The sequence below is a fragment of the Podarcis pityusensis genome (assembly GCF_964106645.2).
Source record: "Podarcis pityusensis genome assembly, chromosome: 3".
In the NCBI taxonomy this organism is placed as follows: Eukaryota; Metazoa; Chordata; class Lepidosauria; order Squamata; family Lacertidae; genus Podarcis; species Podarcis pityusensis.
The window spans coordinates 120325726-120346797 of NC_138026.1; the positions used below are offsets into that span (position 1 = coordinate 120325726).

Below are 21072 nucleotides of genomic sequence, written 5' to 3' on the forward strand. Positions count from 1 at the left end.
AGGAAACGGTTAAGTCTTTGTTTTGGCAGTTTTATTAAAAATTAAAAAACAAAACAAAAACATACCCCAAAATACTTAAATTGATGCTATGTAATCCATTTGTACACTCACAGTTAAGGTGCTAAAACAACAAAACCGAATAGGACACGGGGGCACTGTAAACGAGGAGATCAAATATACGAGGAGCTTAGTGCAAGTTGAACCAGTTAGCAGTAGAGGTCAGGAACCATGCTAGCAATGCAAGTGTTTCTGCTACAGGTGAACCTTGCACAAACACAGAAGTGTTTTTCCTATTTCAGAGAGATAGCAAACCAGAAAACCTGAAACAAGAGACATGAATCAATCCAAGAAATTTGGGAGAGGGATGGAGATGACCAGAGGTTCTGGTTTCCTAAATACAGCTGTTAAGAGCAGAAAATCCCATTAATATGAAAGAGGAAAGGGGAACCAGCCCACATCTGTTGGGATTTCCTGCCATTTCGACCTCTTACCCCTCAGTTGGATCCTTCACTGACAAGGAGAGAGTCCACACCCACTAGCTCACGACATCCAAGGCAGTACTGAAAAATACAGCACTGAAGGGTCAACTTGCTTAGAGGTCAGATCTAGTTTTCTTTGAGGCATACAGTGGATGGATTTTGCTACCTGCACGGGATATAAAAAGGAATACCCAACATGGTGCTTTTCAGCTGCTTTGGCAACAGCTCCCATCAGCTCCACCCAGAATGGCCAGTGGTCAGGGATGATGGCAGCTGTAGTCCAATATCTGGAGGTCAACAGGGTTGGGGAAGACTGTTCTAGATGGCTTGGCTACATGGTTCTGAACTCCATGGGAGCTGAAGCAAGGCGATTTTTAAGTCTGCTAGGAAGAACGAACTGTGCCCTCCACAAAATTGAATGAATTCACAATAATATGGGATTTGAGGCTGTCTTGGCCACCCTGGTGGCAATGGAGAGGAAACATGGTGCCATTCTTCTGAAATGATAGAAATTAGGATCCAGGAAGACCTCAACAGATTACAATCCTATCATTCTATAGTTTGAGAACTGGACTTTCAATAGGGACAAATGTAAGGTTCTCCATTCAGGCATGAATGATCAGATGAACAAACATAGGATGGGGGGCACCTGGCTTGACAGCAGTACATGTGAGAAGGATCCAGGGGTCTTAGCAGATCACAAGGTTAACACGAGTCAACAGTGTGATGCAGCAGAAAAAAATAAAACAAATCTAATGCAATTCTAGGAGGGACGAGGGTGGCGCTGTGGGTTAAAGCACAGAGCCTAGGACTTGCCGATCAGAAGGTCGGCGTTGCTTGGTCCCTGCTCCTGCCAACCTAGCAGTTCAAAAGCACGTCAAAGTGCAAGTAGATAAATAGGTACCGCTCCGGCGGAAAGGTAAACGGCGTTTCCGTGTGCTGCTCTGGTTCGCCAGAAGCGGCTTAGTCATGCTGGCCACATGACCCAGAAGCTGTACGTTGGCTCCCTCGGCCAATAAAGCGAGATGAGCGCCGCAACCCCAGTCGGCCACGACTGGACCTAATGGTCAGGGGTCCCTTTACCTTTAATGCTATTCTAGGCTGCATCAACAGAAGCCTAGTGTCCCAATCAAGGGAAGTAATAGTACCATTCTATTCTGCCTTGGTCAGACCACACCTAGAGTCCTGGGTCCAGTTCTGGGCACCACAATTTAAGGATATCGAAAAGCTGGAATGTGTGCAGAGGAGGGTGACTAAGATGGGAAACCCAGCCTTAGGAGGAACGTTTAGCCAGGAGAAGAGAAGACGGAGAGGAGATATGATAGCCATCCTCACATATCTGAAGGTCTGCAACATGAAAGATGGATCAATCTTGTTTTCTGCTGACCCAAGGAGTAGGATTCAAACCAATGATTTCAAATTGCAAGAAGGGAGATTCCAACTAAGCATCAGGAATATATTTTTGGCTACCTTGGAAGTGGTGGGCTCTCTCCTTCATTGGAGGTTTTTAAGCAGAGGTTAGATGGCCATCCGTCAGGGATTCTTTAGCTGTGATTCCTGTATTGCAGGGGGCTGGACAGACAACTTTTGGAGTCTGTCCAAGTATATGATTCTTTGATTTTAGGGGAGGAGAGAAGAAAAACGACAGCAATCTTCTTCACAACTGTGTGCCCCTTTTATACCCAGGACTACAGCCAAGGATTGAAAATAACAGAGCTTACATTAAAAACCCTGCTCTGTTGTACCTCATCACACTTGACAGAAGAATTATTGCTGATGCCTGAAGCTATAGCCATTTAAGCTAAATCTAGTTACACTCCAATGGCATTTTGCAAAAGCCAAGGGGAGCGGGAAGGCGAGGACCCTTTGCAAAACTAAGTATCAATAAACATAATCCCTTTGCTGTTACAAAAAAAAAAACCTCCTGTCCTATTCTGATTTACTTTAATCCCTGCCCCAAGCAGTAGAGGGTTTGGCTTCTTATGAGCCTGTGTAGCTAAAGCAGAGCAGATTCTCTGGCGAATCAGGAAGCGGTACATGCTGCAGAGCTGGCCTAGCAATCTATCCACTTCCCCACAGCCAGAGCAGAACAACGTGGCAGAGGCATTTCAAGCAATTGGTGGCTTTTTCCTAGTATTTTAGGCATGCATGCAGTCCAAGGACTCAACTATACAGCCGCAAATAAAACGTTTTAAGTGTGTTTCAAATATACAATGTGACACTAGATGGCGATAGTAAGCCTTATGGAAAATCCATTGTATTTTTAAAAACGCTTTTTTAAAAAAGCAGCATTTTCAGAACATTTTTAATATGCGTGTAGATTCCACCCAAGAGGCCATTTCTGCAGTGAATGCCACAGGAATCCAAGCCTCTATGTGCATTGTGATATAAACAGAGCAGCACCCCAAATTTACTTGGGAGCTGGTGCAAGCTTATAATAATAATTTATTATTTATACCCTGCCCATCTTGCTGGGCTTCCCTAGCCACTCTGGGCGGATCCAACAAAATATTAAAATACAGTAATGCATCAGACATTAAAAGCTTCCCGAAACAGGGCTGCCTTCAGATGTCTTCTAAAAGTCAGAAAGTTGTTTATTTCCTTGACATCTGATGGGAGGCCGTTCCACAGGGCGGGTGCCACCACTGAGAAAGCCCTCTGCCTGGTTCCCTGTAACCTTACTTCTCGCAGTGAGGGAACCAGAAGGCCCTCAGCGCTGGACCTCAGTGTCCGGGTAGAACGATGGGGGTGGAGATGCTCCTTCAGATATACTGGACCGAGCTTAGGTTGCACCCCAGATGTGCATTTATGTAGAGGGGTGCAGCAACTGTAGAAGTGCACTGCCACCCAGCCCCACCCCATCTTTTAAGTAGCATCAGGCTTAGGAGAAGTGCAGAAGAGGCGGTGGGAAGCTAAGACAGGTTAGGGCAGGGGTCAGCAAACTTTTCCAGCAGGGGGCTGGTCAACTGTCCCTCAGACCTTGTGGGGAGCCGGACTATACTTTGGGGGGGTGGAATGAATGAATTCCTATGCCCCACAAATAACCCAGAGATGCATTTTAAATAAAAGGACACATTCTACTCCTTTGTACCCATTGTTGTCTTTTTAATTGTATATATTGCTTGTCTTATGTTGCTATGGCCGTTGGCTAATGCGAATAAAGTTTATCTATCTATCTATCTCATGTAAAAACACGCTGATTCCTAGACTGTCTGGGGGCCAGATTTAGAAGGCGATTGGGCTGGATCCAGCCCCCAGGCCTTAGTTTGCCTACCCATGGGTTAGGGGCTTGTAACATCACATTTTCTACCTCCATGCTCACCAGAGTATGCTTTTCTTTTTTGAAAGATACTGGATTAGCAACTTATTTTGTTGAAATAGGTTAAACTATTAGTAGAAAAACGACGGGGGGGGGAGGAGAGAAGATGAGAAAACTAGTATTTGATTTGGAGAGTATATGTGTTATTTGAGGAGGAGAAAGGGAGGAGCAAAGAAGTCTCATTGCATCAGATAAAACTTGCACCTGCTGCTGTTTGCCAGGTCGCCCAGCATCCAGCCTTAGTTGGGCTACCCATTTCATTTGAGGAAATGAGGAGCTCAAGCAATTTCAGATTTTCCAAAGGTAGCCGTGGGGTGGTTTCTTATGGGGTAGCATTTAAATCCCAGGTTCTCCAAGGTCCCCCCCCCCTCGTGTGGAGTCGCTGCAGGGAGTGAGGTCCCCTCACCTTCCACCCAACACCTGCTTTCTTGCAATACTATCAAATGTTAGGAACCACAAATTCTATAAAAACGAAACAATGCTTTGTCACAATCCTTAAGCGCTAGCATCAAAGTGTAGGTGTTTGGCATGTTTCCTGCACATCATATAGCAGACATAGATCAGATGGGTGAAGCATATTAAGAGAAAGCAACTGTACATTTCCCAGCAATAGTGTTACAGAGCAATAGGTGAGGTAGGTTCGAACACAAGCCAGTGCTTCCTTGTGGCAACAATTCAAACACTTGCCAATAGCTGCCTTAGAAAAATCAAGTCTACTTCCCAAAAGCGGTGTGGGCAACGTTTTCAGCAAGGACTGTTAATTTGCATATATGAATTACTCATTTGCATATCATTCACAGGAGTGCACAAGTACATGGCCAAAGCTGGTGGACAAGTCATACTTAAAACCAGACCCCATGTACATTTATTCAGAAGCAAGACCCACTCTGTCCAATGAGATTTACTAGCTTGTATGTTTAAGATGGCAATCTTAATCGGATATCCCTGTTTTGAAAGCGCAAACCCCGAGGTTGGGAACCTTAAGCTGCCCCTTGAATCCTGAATTTTTCAAATAAAGGGGGGGGGGAGGAGTTGAGGCCAGCTTCACATTTGGGCTGGGATTCAAAAACCCCACTTGAGGTTCACCCACAGGACCTTTGCCCCTTAACAGCAGCCCCCCTTGCTGTATCCCAAATTGCTGTGAGAAAGTTCCCTTATTTTCCAGAGCTGTTTGGCATGCCCTGCAGGAGGGCTGCTTCTAGCAGGAAGCACAAGCCCCAGGTCCCCTTGGCTGGAGGGAAGTGCAGGTTTTGGGATCCCAGCCCCTGCGATCTGTTTCTCACGTCAGAGTCTTCGGTGCACTGGTGGCGTCTTGAATCCAGGAAGGTCACCATGGCCACAGCTGTATGGACTAAGGTCCCCCTCCCTCAAATAACCCACATGGAAGTCCCGACTCAGAAGTGCTTGGGCTGTCGTCAGCTACCCCTGAACTAAATGTATGGTTCAAATGTGCCTGCCTTCAGCACCTGCACCGTCAAAGTTATCCTAACAACAACATTTGCAAAAGGAAGCTAAGCGCACTCCACAAAGAATTCCCTCAGCCCTATTCTGAACCTGATTTAAGGAACCGGGTGGAAAAAGCCTCATTTGCTCTGCATGTCTTCCACTTCCCTTTCTTGAGCCTGGCATGCGAAGCGACGAGCAAATTCAAACTTTTCTCTCCTTAATGACTGTTCTCAGGCCTTGGCCAAAACACACTTCATTAAACAAGCCAACAGTTTAGCAAGTGTATGAATGGGTCCACTTGCCCTTCCCTTCTCAAACAGCACCCCAGTTCCCATTATGTCTTAATAGAGGTCATTAACCCCACCCCCATAGAATGCCCTAGATACAGCAGGAGCTGTTCAAGGCACTGAGGCTGAAAGGGGTCAGGGATGGGGGTATTTACACAATATTCGTCAGGAGAACAAAAGGTAGCTAAATTGTCAAAATCCATTTCCCTCTCGCATCCATGTTGGGCTTGGGAGGCGACGGATACAGTTTGGGAACTAACGCCCACTTCCCTTCTTCCCTGCGTAAAAACTGTAAACAAGTAGGAAATTGGAACATTTTCTACAAAAGCACAGACGATACAAGAAGCTAAGTACCAACTGTTCATACCCACCCTCCCTCCCTCCCTCCCTCCCTCCCAAAGACTAGCAATTTCAGTTAAGAGCAGACACCCTTATGCAGTGCCTTCTCTGCTCATTATCCTTCTGCTGCATTTCCAGTGTAACCGCTTAAAATCTCCTGCTGATCCCCTACAGATGTCCTTTGTGCAGTTTTTTAAAAACATGCAGCCCACCATCTGCGCTGCATGAGAACAGCTAACCAGTTTATTATCTAATCAGAGACAGCAACAAAAAGATTGCAGGGGTGGAATTTTTTTCAAACAAAAAGCCAGTCTTCTGCTTGGGGTTTTTTTTGTCCCCCTTCCACAGGATCTTCATAGTAGACATCTCTTAGAGAAGCATACGGACAATTAAAAAACAGCGCTAAGAAATTCCAGTTGTCAAGCATAATAAATAAAGTTTGTATCGAGGAGTCAAGTACCAGAAACCGTTTAGCTTGTAGACTTGATTGAGCAGCATACCTTTGCTGGGAGAAAATGTTTCTGAGGAATTGCTGGCTAGGGGGAAAAGGCAGCAGCTGGTTAGGTTCCATCAGGGCAAGCTTAGCACCTAAGAGAAAGGGCTAACACTGAGTTCTGTTGAACTGAAATGGAACGAGCACTGCTCATGGAACAGAGAAAAGCGCGGTTCAAGCGCTAGTACCGTCCTCTTCGATCACCCGGTTCATGCTGGTGCCGTGCGTGATGTGGGTCACCGGATTGCCACTGAGGTCCCTGGTGCTGCTGTGACGCGACTGGTCGTTGAGCCGGTGGGAACTGCTGTGCCTGGAGTGGTCCGTCAGTCGGGACATGCTGCCGTGAGGTAGTCGATCTTCAATCCCGCGGTAACTGCAGGGGGTATACCTAATTCATAAAGACTCATCGGTTTCAGTAACGCAGACAAGAATGGGTTTCCCATTCAGATAGCTGCAGGACCTCCCCTCCCACCCCACACAATGCATAACACAGATCAGATTCAGCAGAACTCGGTCTCACTCCCTAGGTCTGAGAATTTAGACAAAGGCCAGCTTTTCTTTGTTACAGGTTTTTAAACAGAGGTCGGATACTCATCTGTCAGGGATTCTTTAGCTGTGATTCCTGCATTACAGGGGGCTAGACCATATGCATAGCTGTCAACTTTTCCCTTTTCTTGCAAGGAATCCTATTCGGAATAAGGGAATTTCCCTTAAAAAAATTTCCTTCACGGCCTAGGACCCTCATACCTATGGGACCGCCTCTCCTGGTATGCCCCACGGAGAGCCTCAAGGTCCATAAACAGCAACACCCTAGTGTCCCGGACCCTAAGGAAGTTAGATTAGCCTCAACCAGAGCCAGGGCCTTTTCAACACTGGCTCCCGCCTGGTGGAACGCTCTGCCTCATGAGACCAGGGCCCTGCAGGATCTGATTTCTTTCCGCAGGGCCTGTAAGACAGAGTTGTTCCGCCTGGCCTTTGGCTTGGAGCCAATTTGATTCCCTCCCTCTCTTTCTTTTTCCTTTTCCCTTTCTCCTCCTGTGATGAGGCGCATTTTAATATTTTAATGTTTCAATATTTTAATTGTATTTTAATCTTGTTTTTAAGTTGTATTCATTCAACTTGTTTTTATTATTGCTTGTTAACCGCCCTGAGCCCGGCCTTGGCTGGGGAGGGCGGGGTATAAATAAAAATTATTATTATTATTATTATTATTATTATTATTATTATTATTAAACAAAGGAAAAAATTGACAGCTATGCTTATGACCCGGGGTGTGTGTGTTCCCTTCCAGCTCTGTGATTCGATGGTCAGGAGAAAACCCACTCTGAAACCCTGGAGAACTGCTGCCAACCTGGGTAAGAAAGAACGGCGAGGATCTAACTCCATTTAATGCTGTTTTCTATGTGGACAGTGTGGGAGAGAAAAAAGAGCTCACACCTCTATTGACAGAACTTGAAACAGACCACTAAGGGGTGGGGGAAAGGCTATCAGCTCCCACAAATTCATCCAGCAAATGGCAACCCCCCGTTTAAATGGCGACGTGTTCTCTGCCTAGGTGTGTTGCGTTTACACAGCCATTTCAATCTTCTCACCTGCCATCCCGTGACCTATGCAAGCTGCCGTGGTAGCTACTGACTTTGCTATGGACGCTGCCTGCTTTGCTTCGCTGGTCGTCCATCATAGCCAGCTGGGTAGAGGAAGCGTGGGTGGATGTCCCTTGGGTGGAGGTGCCTCTGGACTTGCGGATTATGGGTGTGTTGGGGTCTCTCAAGAGCGACTGAGCAAAATCAGGCTCCTGAAGCACTTGCCGGCTCTCGTTCACAACCCTGTTTACAACAGTAAAGCCCGGTCAGTTTGACTCCAGAGAGACAGATGGCAATAGGCAAGAGCATGCAGAGGTTAGGTGGCGAAAAAAATCTACTGAATACCCAATGCGAATGGGAGGGGTCTGTTCTTACTGTATCTGGATCATTCAGACCTAGAAATGGTGTTCACTGTTGTAGAAATACAAGCCAGCAATAATTTTTGGAGGAGGGCAAGCATCGTTTTTTACTAGTAGCTGCAGAGTCCCGCTGCTGGACCAGGCCGAAGGGGGGCCACCTAATCCTGCATCCTTTTTTAAAAAAATTGTCAGCCAGAAGCCTCTGAGAAACCTGTAGAACAGCCTTTCTCAACCTGTGGGTCCCCAGATGTTGTTGAACTACAATTCCCATCACCCATAGCTAGCAAGGCCATAACTCAGGAATGATGGGAGTCATAGTCCAACATCTGGGGACCCACAGGTTGAGAACTGCTGCTGTAGAAGAAGGGCCTCAGTGCAACAGCCCTCTTCCCACTGGTGATTCCTCTCAGCATGTCTTACCTTCAGCGTTTATGCTGCATAGGTTAAGACAGTATGGCTGGGCCACAGCTCAGTATCAGAGCACAGAAGGTTCCAGGTTCAACCCTTGGCAATTCAAGCTAAAGCTGGGAACGAATGACCCATCTGTGAAATGCTGGAGAGCCACTCCCAGTCAGTGTAGCTGATCTGATTCTATAGACAGTGGCCTTGTAAGACGCCTCCCTCAGAGGTAAAGAAGCCTGCTGGCCACATCCGATTCTGCACCCCTGACTAAGGTGAACCCTTCATTGTGTGAGGCAGTGGTGCTGTCTGCCTTGAAGGAACTGTGGCTTCTCCTTAACAAGCCTTTTTTTGGGGACCCAGCAACTACTAACAACCATCGCCCAGTTGCCAATATCCCCTTTGGGGGCAAAATTCTTGAGAAGGTGGCGGCGGCTCAACAACAAGCACGGCTGAATTAAGCAGATTAACTGGGTCCATTTCAATCCAGGTTCAGCAGTTTGGCACAGACTTAGTGTTGGCTGGGCTAATGGATGGCCTCTGTCAAGAGGGATGAAGAAATGCGAAGGGTCTCAGATGAAGATTGAACCTGTCAGCAATTTGGTGGCCTCATTCTGCCCCAGCAGCAAGACAGGAGCAATGGTGGCAGCAAAGTCTCTTCCCTGCTACCCAGCAGGCCCTTCCCTCCCTCTTTCTGGCATGCAGAATGCTGCGTGGGGTGGGGGAGTGAGAGATATTAAGAGTGGATGGGGACTTTGCTCCCCCCATTGCCATGTACATTTGGGGAAAGGAGTTTAAGAGTTTGTGGGAGGTGGCGTGGAGATTGCCTAATCTACTCTTTCCATATTCCCCTTTGAGAAAATGAAATGAAATGAAAACAACAGTTTGGAGTTGTTGTTTTTACCCCTGTCAAAGAAAGCTTGAAAAAAGGCAAGCAGGGAAAAATGAGGGAAGAAAATCTGCCTCTTGCTTAAGAACTGCTTTGAGTAAAATCTGAGTTATAGCAGAACCTGTTCCATGCCACCTTTTATGTATCACAACTCACTCTTTTTTCTTGCGCCCATGGAAGAAGCTGGCCCATTCAAAGCAGGTCTTTTTACTTCCAACCCAGAAGACAGATGGAATCCCAACCACCAGAGCCATCAGATACTTCATCAGAAAGAGGATCAAGTCTGGACGACTCATCTGCGTGACCTGGAAGGAGCAGACAAGGGCAAACATGAGACACTGCTGCAGATCCACAACTCCATCTCTCTAACTCACTAGCAGAAAACAAAGATCGGTCGAGTCCCTCCATTTCCCATCTACAGAATGGGCCCACAGAATCCAGATAGATCAAGGCAATTTATCTGAAGTATTTCAGTCACACAGAAAATCATTTCACTCAAAACTCCAATTTCAATTCCTCACGTACCTGAAGTATTTCCAAAGCCAGAGAACATGTCAGTGCATAACCATTAAAACAGAGAGGCAACATTGGCAAGGAAAATAGCCACAAATCACACCCAAACAAATGATTTCAATAGATTTTTCTGGAGAAGCGTGTGAAGTATTCACATGGAATTAACTCCCGCTCGGTTTAGCTGAAGTACGTATGGATCATAACGGCAATGCTATCACTTGCCAGGGACTGAATTCACAAGACTGTGGGGGGAAAGCACTCTGACATGTGAGCACCACAAGATATCCCCTTTGCTGACCAACCATTCAGTGGAAATGCTTTGAAAATCCTCACTAAATGTGGAGAGTCACAGTCTCAGATTAACAGCCCCAAGACAGCAACTGTCTCTTACTTGCATATATGAAATTTTATAAACACAAGTGTAATGAGTCGTGGAGAATCAGGCTCAATCACACATTGAGCTATGAGCCAGGGCAGAGTGCATGCAAACTGTGAAGATGGCAATGAAAACCATCCAGATCCTCCTCCATAGTATCCGGTGTAATTTGTAAGCACCCTGATTTTGCAATCTTCCATGGGCTAACGGCTGGCAAGGGGAAGGAAAGGCCAAACACCACAAGGTCTGTAAACTCTGCTAGGATTATGGGAGAACAAAATGTTGGGGTGCTGCTTTTGGCAGTAGCTGCTAGTGTGTGAAATGAGTGCAATTGTGCTGTAGTTGGAGCATTCTTTGGCACTGCCCTTCTTTGGGATTGGGATGTAGACTGATCTTCTCCAATCCTCTGGCCACTGCTGAGTTTTCCAAACTTGCTGCCATATTGAGTGTAGCACCTTAATAGCATCATCTTTTAAAATTTTAAATAGTTCATTTTTTTTATAAGATATTTATTAAGATTTTCAGAATATTACAAGACCAAAAAAAAGAAAAAAGAAAAAATACAAAGTAAAAATGGTTAAAAACAATTCCTTCCTTCCATTACTTATCCTTCATTTGCTTATTTCCAGGACCTCCTCACACCTCCCTTTTTTGTATTCCAGTTCAGTTATTAGTTCAACAAATCCCTCCCCTCTTTATGTATCTTAATCATTAATCATAAAATATTGTAATTTTAGATTTTTACCTATTAATAAACCATTTTTTTCATATTCCCTTATAACATTTCAGCTAAAGACCACTTAGTTTCTATCCAACATCATTCTAACATTCATTAATTTTGCAATATTTCTGTAAATAGTCTTTAAACTTTTTCCAATCTTCTTCCATCGACTCTTCTCCCTCGTCTCGGATTCTGCCAGTCATTTCCGCCAATTCCATATAGTCCATCACCTTCATCTGCCATTCTTCCAAGGTGGGTATAAAATTTTAAATAGTTCAGCTGGAATGTCATCACTTCCTCTGGCCTTGTTATTAGCAGTGATTTCTAAAGCCCATTTGACTTCACTCTCCAGGATGTCTGGCTCAAGGTCAGCAACCACACTACCTGGCGACAGAGGACGAGATGGTTGGACAGTGTTCTCGAAGCTACTAATATGAATTTGACCAAATTGTGGGCAGTGGAAGACAGGAGTGCCTGGTGTGCTCTGGTCCATGGGGTCACGAAGAGTCGGACACGACTAAACGACTAAACAACAACAAAGCATGTTTAGCATCATCTCTAGCTTGGCACTGCGAGGCCAAGGGAAAAGTCCTTTTCTGCTCCTGCAATGGGGCTCACACATCTACTCCATTAATCTGTAGAGCTATAAAGCTACCATAGCTGATTGGGGCTGATAACACAATAGGGCTGAGAAAGCAGTTGTTCCATTGCAGATTCAGAAAGGACTGCCTGCATACACTCACTGAAAAGCTAACTTACGAAGAAGCACTGCTCTTCTGCTTCTCCAATGCTGGCTGTTTCTCAACAAGTATCAATCCTATTCTTGAAATAGAGTGGAGTTGAAGCCCCTGCAAATGCCACCCAGGACACTTTCAGAGCAGCTGAATCTGGAGGCATTTATTGTGCCTGTCAAATGCCATCAGCTTCTGTTATGGCTCTGAGGCAGAAAAACGTATTATGAGAGATGCCAAGCGGTGGCTGGACAATGAAGTGGCAGTTGATCCCACTTGACAGGAAGCGACACAAAGCTGGAAAAAAAAATGTGCATGGAGCTGCAGTCTCAGTCTGTGCCCTGTACTCCCTTAATTGACACTGAGCACAGGGCAAAGAACAACTAGGACAGGGTGTTGAGAATTCAAGATCTTCCCAATTCCAAATAGCAGCTGCTTCTGCTAGTCTTAAAGCTATAATTCAGATAGCGTATCAGACTAGACCAGATGGCAAGTAGCTTCTGGTTTGGGCAATTTCACTCCTGAGGGAAAGCTAAGAACAGCCCAAACCTCTTTCAACATTTCACCCCTGGGACTACCCTCAAGGAGAGACCAGGTGCGGGTCTTTGGCTCGCACAGTCAGCACTGCCTGTTCTCTGTCCCTCTCATCACAAGGTGAAGTAAAGAATCCAAACTGAGAGATCCTCCGATTATCTGAACACTTGAGAATTTCTCTCTGAAATGAGATTTCAAATAGCTGCAAGATCCTCAAGCTCCAAATAGCTGCAGGATCCTCAACCAGCTGTTCATAGCTTGGAGGAGGTGGCATCTCACTCCTGGTCTGGCGGTGGACAGGCCCAACGTCATCACACTTTGGACAAAACTAAGAGCTGTGCACATCTTTACTTTCCTGCCGTTTGCTCACATAGATTAGGTTTGACTCTGGAGAACTGCCAGCTGCAATTAAGAGCTAGCACACTCTTGCTCCCTTTATATAACAAATTACTTCCAGCCACTGCTCAGAGTTAGGCCTGCGGCTACCTGGGGAGCAGAAGAGCACTTTCCTTGGAACAGAACTCCAAAAATAAAACAGGGTTGTGGTGATTTGAAAGACAGATAACTGATCTGCTCCCATCTTGACTAAGCTGGGAAGCAGAAATGGACGGCACCAGCTCCTGCTGGGGAAACTCCACAGACGAAAAGGAGTCTGCCAACAACCTTTGACGCTACAACCAAAGTGTGTACACGGTTCATGGGTAGAAGCCACAGAAGCGAGGGGGAAAGCTGGCAGGGCAACAGACCTCCCGTGACAAACACTGCAGCTTAAGGAAGATGTGTGCTGCTTGCTGTGAAGGCAGGATAGACCGAGGAATGCTGGGAGCTCTGCCTCCTTCCTAAGATGTTTGTCCTGCCTTCTCTGCTGGTGGGTCCTAAAGTCCAACCCAACCGGCTCACTCCCACTACACGAGATCTTAGCAGAGGTGTAGTGTGGGTGGGGAGAGGGGGGCCGTCGGCTCAGGAACAGTTTCTTCGAGGATGCATTTTGCTACTCATGCCGCCCCTGCTAGACCCACGCTGCTTTGTGAGTCTGATCCCAGCCTGGCAAAGCCACGTGGGGCTGGCAGGGCGTCAGGAGGATGCAAAAGGCTGATTGGAAGGGTGCATGCCTGCACAGCTGTGTCGTCCTCATGTTCGCCCTTCCAGCCCATGCGTGAGGAGGATGCAACAGGCATGCAACACGGGGGTCCAAGAACCTCTGATTGGGTTAGAGTTCCTAGAAGTTTGTACATGGATGTTAAAACTGTGGAGCGTTTTCAAGCATCTTAAGCATAGGTTGCAAAAGGCATAAAGCCTGTCACTAGAAAATGGCGTATCTTCCATTCTCCAGAGAAGCGGACACGGAGCAATGGATCCAAACTACAAGAAAGAAGATTCCACCTAAACATTAGGAAGAACTTCCTGACAGTAAGAGCTGTTCGACAGTGGAATTTGCTGCCAAGGAGTGTGGTGGAGTCTCCTTCTTTGGAGGTCTTTGAGCAGAGGCTTGACAACCATATGTCAGGAGTGCTCTGATGGTGTTTCCTGCTTGGCAGGGGGTTGGACTCGATGGCCCTTGTGGTCTCTTCCAACTCTATGATTCCATGATTCTATGATATCAAAATAGCAGTTGGCAGATTTACACTTTTCCTTCATACACACCCCCTTTTAACTATCAAGCAGCATTGTGAATTTTATGTTCTCCTCATTAAGCTTTCAGCAGCCCAATAAACATAATTAATCTGTTCTTTTCAAGATAAGCTTACTGATTAAATTCTCAACTCTGAGCAGTTGGGAAGCAGCCATTCTGCATATTGTTACACAGCTATGCACGTTAATCACACCCACCCTTAATATTACTGAAAGAAATGTGATATTTGCTGGTACAGGTATATGTCACAGTAATGAGAAAGATTTTAATCTCGTTGTGCTAGAACAAGTTACGGGAGGAAGAAAGCAGCAAAGACCAGGGACAGGTGAAATTGCAAGAGTGTGCATGTGAAGCCCGCTGCATTATGCCAACCACAACTGCTGAAACACTTGAGAATCTTTTATATTTCAGCCCTACTTGCTTAAAGAAAACCCCATCGTTCAAGCACAGCAGTATTAATGAACAAAATGGGCCAGTTGGCTCCGTCAGGGCAACGGAGTTGGATTTCTAAGCTGCTTGTCTGCTTTGTGCTGGTGATGGAGGCAGCAGAAGGAATGGCGGGCCAGTTGGCCCTTCGATTTTGTGCCCTGTTATGAAGTAGGTGGCTTTGGACAGGGGAGGAGGGCGTTGTCAGCTCACCTGCTTTATGGTGGTTGTAATATTAGCAATGAGGACTTGGGGGTTGTTTTGGGGTGAAAGAGGAGGGACTGCCTTGTTGCTCACTTGTGCTTTTGGCAACAGAGATAGGAGTGACTGCACAGTTGCCTGCCTTATTTATCTCACCCAACCACCAACCCAATTTCTCCTGTCCTCCTATTGCCTTTATAAGCCTGTTGTTGACTTTGGCAAAGAAAAGGCCATGTGTCACCTCCATCCAACCTCAAAAGTCTACTTATTACCCAAAATTCCCCTGAAAACCTAGAAGAGAGATGGCCTCTTTCCAACGGGCTGTATCTGTTCTTTCTAAAACTATCCCTCATGCAAGCTTGCTCCCTTTTCTCTTCTGTGCCATGTCCTCCTTAGACTGTAAGCCTGCAAGGCAGGGATTGTCTTGCTTATCTTACTCAGTTTTATGTGCTTTGTAAATTATAAACCTTCAGTTCCTTAACAGCTGGCCTTTCTACCTTCATGGACAAAAATAATCCACCGGTAAAAGGGTTCTGATGGTTCCAACTCCTGTTCCTATTTCATGTCATTTTTCCACCAGAATTCTTCCCTAACTCATACTTTCCAGTTGTCTATATGATTATGCCATTGCAGCATGTTCCTATAAGGAAGTAGGAGAGCGACGGCAGGTTTATAAAACTGGGAATAAATGGGAGTGGACCATGTGCAAATACCTTGCAGAGAGATAGATGCTTGCTCACCTGATAAGGGCAGGGTATGTGATACTCTTTGCACCGTTCCTGTATCCACGTCGTCTCCCACACACCTCGGTAAGCTTGCTCATAAAAATAGCAGCCAATCACAACCAGGAGTGGCACGAGGTAGAGGACGCTGAAGACACCAATCCGGATCATGAATTTCACCAGCTTGTCCTGGTTCTCCTTCTCTAGAGGAATTTCAATACGAACCCGATTTAAAGAGATGATGCCGGCGAGTAGCAGAGAAACCCCAACCACCACATACAGGCAGAGGGGAGCAAGGACAAAGTATCTCAAGGCATCCACGTCATAGAGGCCAACAAAGCACACGCCGCTGATGTTGTCGCCTTCGATTTTGTTCATCGCTAGGAGGATGATGGTGAGGGTCCCTGGGATGCCCCACGCACTGGCGTGGAAGAGGAGGGCTTTCTTCTCAATGGCTTCGCTGCCCCACTTTGGCACAGCTGCCAGGAACCAAGTAATGGTAAGGATCACCCACCAGACACTGCCAGCCATGGTAAAGAAATAGAGCACCATGAAAAGCATCGTGCACGCTTTGTTGTGGGAGCCCTGAGTCACCGTGGAAGCCTTGTACGTGGTGGGGCTGGAGGCATTGCAGGCCACCCGGTCCTCTAGCAGAAAGCCAATGAAGAAAATGAGCGATACCATCATGTAACAGACGGCATAAAAGATGATGGGCCTTTCTGGGTAGCGAAACCTCGTGACGTCAATCAAGAAAGTCAAGAAAGTAAACAAGGTGGCCGAAAGGCAGACAATGGAGATCACACCAATGAAGTATCGTGCGAAAGAGAGCTCTTCGCGCCTGAAATACATATTCGGGCAAGGAGGGGAACAGTCCCGTACCCGCAGGAATGTGTAGCCCAGATCTGGGTCGATTTTCAACTCTCGGGGGCACCAGAAGCCGTAATCTCTTTGCACTGCCACTGGTGCTTCTTCCGTCACTTCCCCAACTACATTGAGATCGACAAGGCGAGGGTAAGGCTCGTCACAATCCGGGAACCTAGAATGGCAAGAAAGGAGAAGCTGCTGTTGGACACACACATTTTACTAATGTCAACAAAAAAATCATGCGGCTTCCTTGGCCCTAAACCAGAATAGCCTTGGAGGAGTAACAAAATGCTGTATTAGAGTATTTTAATATATTTTTTTGGAAGCCGCCCAGAGTGGCTGGGGAAGCCCAGCCAGATGAGCGGGGTACAAATAATAAATTATTATTATTATTATTATTATTATTATTATTATGAATGGAGAGGAGGAGATGTTGTCGCCTCAAGGTTTTGAGACAGGCTGTATACCTAAGAATCAAAGTAACATCCTGACACTGTAGTCTGGGATTCTTGGACATCGCTTTTAAACTTGTTTTTAAACTTTGATTTCTATTGATCATGTTAATGTTTGTATTCTTGGCAAACTGCTTAGAGGTCTTATTTAAAATTAAGCAGTATACACATTTTGTTAATTAAAATAAATCAAATCAGTCACTTTGACCAACTTTTATTTAGCACACTTCACTGTTTTTACCAATACATATGACCTTCAGTCCTCTGACTCCTTACTATAAGTACCTCTCCTATCTATTAGATGGTCTCCATCAGGTTTCCCAGGCCTTAGACCAGCACTTTGCCCACTGGACCGCCTGCATGTGAACAAGAGGAAGAGTGTAGGACAGCAGATGGACAGTAAAACTTCATGCTGGACTTGAAGAGAAGTGGGCAGAATGGACTGAGAGGCTTTATGTCTCTATGGCTTTATGACTGAGAAGGCCTCTCTCTGGAGCCAAGCTTAGGGCAAACAACAAAAGATGACTCAAGTTCACTGCAAAGCAGAACAGAACATTGGTTGTCTGGTCTCCTGTAGATTATGACCAGCTTTCTTGACTTTTTGAACATAAACTATGAGCCTTTTCTTGTAGCTTAGCCAAATGAGGAAAGAGAAAAAGGAGAGGTGCAAAAATAACACAAGAAGCCAAGTTGTCCTTGTGGCCAGAGTGATTATTCTCACTCTAATGCCTTTATTAAGCTAGTAAAGCCTTTCTAGTCTGTCTCAGCTGCCCTGTGTATGCATTGTTTGTGTTCTTTATGTGCCATGACACCTTCACTTGGCATATTCTCCTTTTGAACGAAAGCAAAAAAAGATTTGAGATTACTCAGTTAAAGTAGGGAACATGCTCAGCTGGTTTGAAGACTGAACAATTGTTTTGTCATTCACCATGCCGTCACCTTTTTGTCTGAAAGGGGCAAGTTGGCTTGTGGGGAGAAAAAAATGAAAAGGAAGACTGGAACAGGAATTTTCAAGTGTTTGACGAGACTCTGAAATGTAGTAGCCTCTGCCTGCTGGGTAGGAACCCAGTCAAAGCAGGAGAGTTACTGTGGGTCACTTAGTTGGTTTAGTGTCCAGAAAAGGGAGGGACGGGGCGTATAGCACTAAGGCTGAAAAACAAAGTAATTTTATAATTCCTGGAACGTGTTAAAATCTGTAGGTGGCCGTTTAAAAACACACACAAATCCAGAGGATTTCTCACCTGCTGCACTCCATATCCTCTGACCAGGACACACCAAACATCTCCATGAGTTTTGAACACTCACTGTAGGCTCGCTGGCAAATTCTGCGACACGGGAGGGAGACTCTGCCATACTCCATGCAAACAGGAGCATAGAGAGCACACAGGAATGGCCGAAAGTCCCGGGAGCATTCAAGGTTCACCATTGGGTGGAATGGCTATGAAGACAAAACAAAATTAAATAGCTCCAAGCCACCATTTCAGATTCCGTCTTGTGAAACAGCCTGGGTGGTTATCATAATATAAGATCTCATAATCTCTGCCCAGCTTTTTCAGGGTGGGGAGGAACAGATCAAATCTGACAGATAATTCTGGCAACAGACTGCACGGAATGCCAACACAAATATTTGCTCAATGCCATCGTAACGCACTTTCCCTTTGCTTGGTGGACTTGCACCTTCAGAGGTCACCACACAAATCATGGGCCACTGAGCTGAATAAGCCCACCAGACAATCGCTTGAAACCACATCCTCATCCCACCCATTAGTAGCCCTCTGCATGTGGCAAAACCTAGAATTTATCAAGCCCCTGATGGCCACCAGACATGGCCGATGAGCTGCATTTTGTTTAAAGGTAAAGGTAAAGGGACCCCTGACCATTAGGTCCAGTCGTGGCCGACTCTGGGGTTGCGGCGCTCATCTCACTTTACTGGCTGAGGGAGCTTCCGGGTCACGTGGCCAGCATGACTAAGCCGCTTCTGGCAAACCAGAGCAGCGCACAGAAACGTCGTTTACCTTCCCGCCAGAGCGGTACCTATTTATCTACTTGCACTTTGACGTGCTTTCAAACTGCTAGGTGGGCAGGAGCAGGGACCGAGCAACGGGAGCTCACCCCATCGCAGGCATTCGAACCGCCGACCTTCTGGTTGGCAAGTCCTAGGCTCTGTGGTTTAACCCACAGCGCCACCTGCACCACGCACATTTTGTTTAGCAAGGTGCAAATTATACAGGCCTAGTTTAATAAGAAATGTCCATTCACAGGGCAGATCTGGTAGTGCCCATGGGCACTGTTTTGGTGATCCCTGACCTATTTCTATGGCAAAAGCACCACAGATACACAACACTATTCACTATGTCGTGCCAGACATACACGTTCAGGCAGCTAGAAATGTAACTCTATAGATCAGTTCTTATATGTTAAAGTATTTTCTAAGACGCTACCCTTCCTTGGTGGGACAATGTAAGTAGTAAATCTGAATTCACCCTGAGGCTATCCTAGACATTAAGCTGCCAAGTATTCAATTTTTAGATAGGAGCAGAAAAATATGGCACATTCCTTATGAATTAAAGAGATGAGAGCAGGGGTGTAAAAAGAAACCAAATCAACAATACATGCTTGTTTAAGTTAACACTGCTATGCTACAGTTTGCTGTATAAAAACCAGATACAATACTATAAAGAAACAGATGCTATAAATCATGTTTTTAAAAGAGGTTGGATGGCCGTCTGCCATGGATGCCTTAGTTGAGATTCCTGTATTGCAGGGGGTTAGACTAGAGGACCCTTGGGGTCCCTTCCAACTCTAAGATTCTAAGTAATACATAGTTGGAGTGCTGTAGTAGATAAATAGTGTGTTTGGTTTAGATTGGGAAAGACTTAGGTTAAAATTCCCACTCCGTCAAGGAAATCACAGGGTGGCCTTGAGCAAGTCACTATCTCCTACATTAATCCTATCCTACCTCCTCAAGGAGTGGTTGGGAGGATGTGATAAGCCAATGTATACCACCCTGAACTCCTTGAAGGAAGGGTGCGATACAAATACGATGTGATAAGTCAGTTCCCCGCACCCCAATATTACAATAAGCTGTCTAGACATAAAAAGTAATGAGACACACATCCTGTCAGCGACTGCTACGGTTACCAGTGTCCCCAGAGGAAGTGAACATATGCAAATGAGTACATGATATTAGTGTATGCAGATTTTTAGTTGGCAGTCACCTATGAAAGCAAGCACCAGGAAGCCATTTGATCACTCTCTCCCTTTGGAGAAGTGTGGTGTGGGGGAGGGGACAACATCCCCTCCGAAATCTCTTGATGGCAAGTGCTCTTCCACTTAATGTCATTCCAGCTCCAAAGCTGGAAGAGGGAAAGTTTCATACATAGCCTCTAGAACAGCCTTTCTACAGATCCGGACTACAACTCCCATCAGCCACAGCACCAGAGAGCAGTCCTGGCTGGGGTGATGGAAATTGTAATCCAGGCTCAACTATGTAGTTCCATTAGCTGCAGCCAGCACAAGGCCTTATACTAGCGCAACCAGACTCCTGTGCTCCCCCCTCATGCCCCCCCCAATTGGCTCTGGGGAATCAGGGAAAAACCCAAAACAGTGTGCAGAAGGAGAGGGGCAGGTCACTCCACTGAACAAGCCGAAATGCTTCTGTTGAAAGAAAGCAACCTTGAATTCCTCCCTGAGTTGGCAAAGACACTGTATTAAACAGAGCTGCATTATGGAGGCCCTGGACTGAACTGCTTCTCGCTATTAAATCTTCAAGAACCAGAAACTTTTTCAGCACGGATGGGGAAATTCTACTTGTCAGAGATGACAAATGAATGGCCATTTGTAAGTCAGGTGCCATGTGGTGCTAACCCTTGCAACTATGGCAGACATGCTCATACTGAAATAGCCTTGGTCCATAACCCCCAAGATTTCTCTCTCATGTGTGTGGGGGGGGGGGGGTACCATGCAAGGCTGGGAGCTGGGTGGAGAGAAAGAAAGACAGAATAGTCTTCTATTAGCTTAAAGAGAGACTTAAAAGCAGACATCATGCAACGAGCATAGCTACAAAAGCTGCAATCAGGAAAAGCATACGTCTCTACTGATGGGATTGAGCCGTGCAAAAGAGCTTTCCTCCTACATTTTTAATTCATTCTCCCTTACTATTAGTGACAGGGTGGAATTCATGTCTCATTTTGTTATTCTAATGAACATGATGCCTGCACTTTAGAACAGGACTGTTGCCTCTACGTTACCCTAGTAACTATTTGAATTTGAAAGGGCGGAGGGAAAAGAATTCTGATCAGGAGCT

At 45.9% G+C, this 21072-nt stretch overlaps 1 protein-coding gene and 1 long non-coding RNA gene across 5 annotated transcripts in view; one reads left to right on the plus strand and one right to left on the minus strand.

Moving 5' to 3' along the window:
• Nucleotides 1-6379, plus strand: LOC308474711. Its single transcript, XR_013984881.1, has 3 exons — nt 1-1982; nt 2117-3000; nt 3099-6379. It is a non-coding gene; the product is annotated as an uncharacterized lncRNA (long non-coding RNA).
• FZD3 (frizzled class receptor 3) overlaps nt 6092-21072 on the minus strand; it is a 26621-nt gene continuing 11640 nt past the window's right edge. For 2 of the 4 annotated variants that reach the window (XM_081000994.1, XM_081000995.1), the window contains exons 3-7: nt 18008-18204; nt 15469-16486; nt 9750-9898; nt 7956-8189; nt 6092-6751 (exon numbers count right to left, since the gene is read on the minus strand). In XM_081000994.1, coding sequence (XP_080857120.1) covers nt 6538-6751; nt 7956-8189; nt 9750-9898; nt 15469-16486; nt 18008-18204 — 1812 coding nt within the window. In that variant the 3' untranslated portion in view covers nt 6092-6537. Of the gene's footprint in view, nt 6752-7955; nt 8190-9749; nt 9899-11091; nt 11588-15468; nt 16487-18007; nt 18205-21072 lie in introns of those variants that run through there. The other 2 variants (XM_081000996.1, XM_081000997.1) reach the window with 2 other exon arrangements.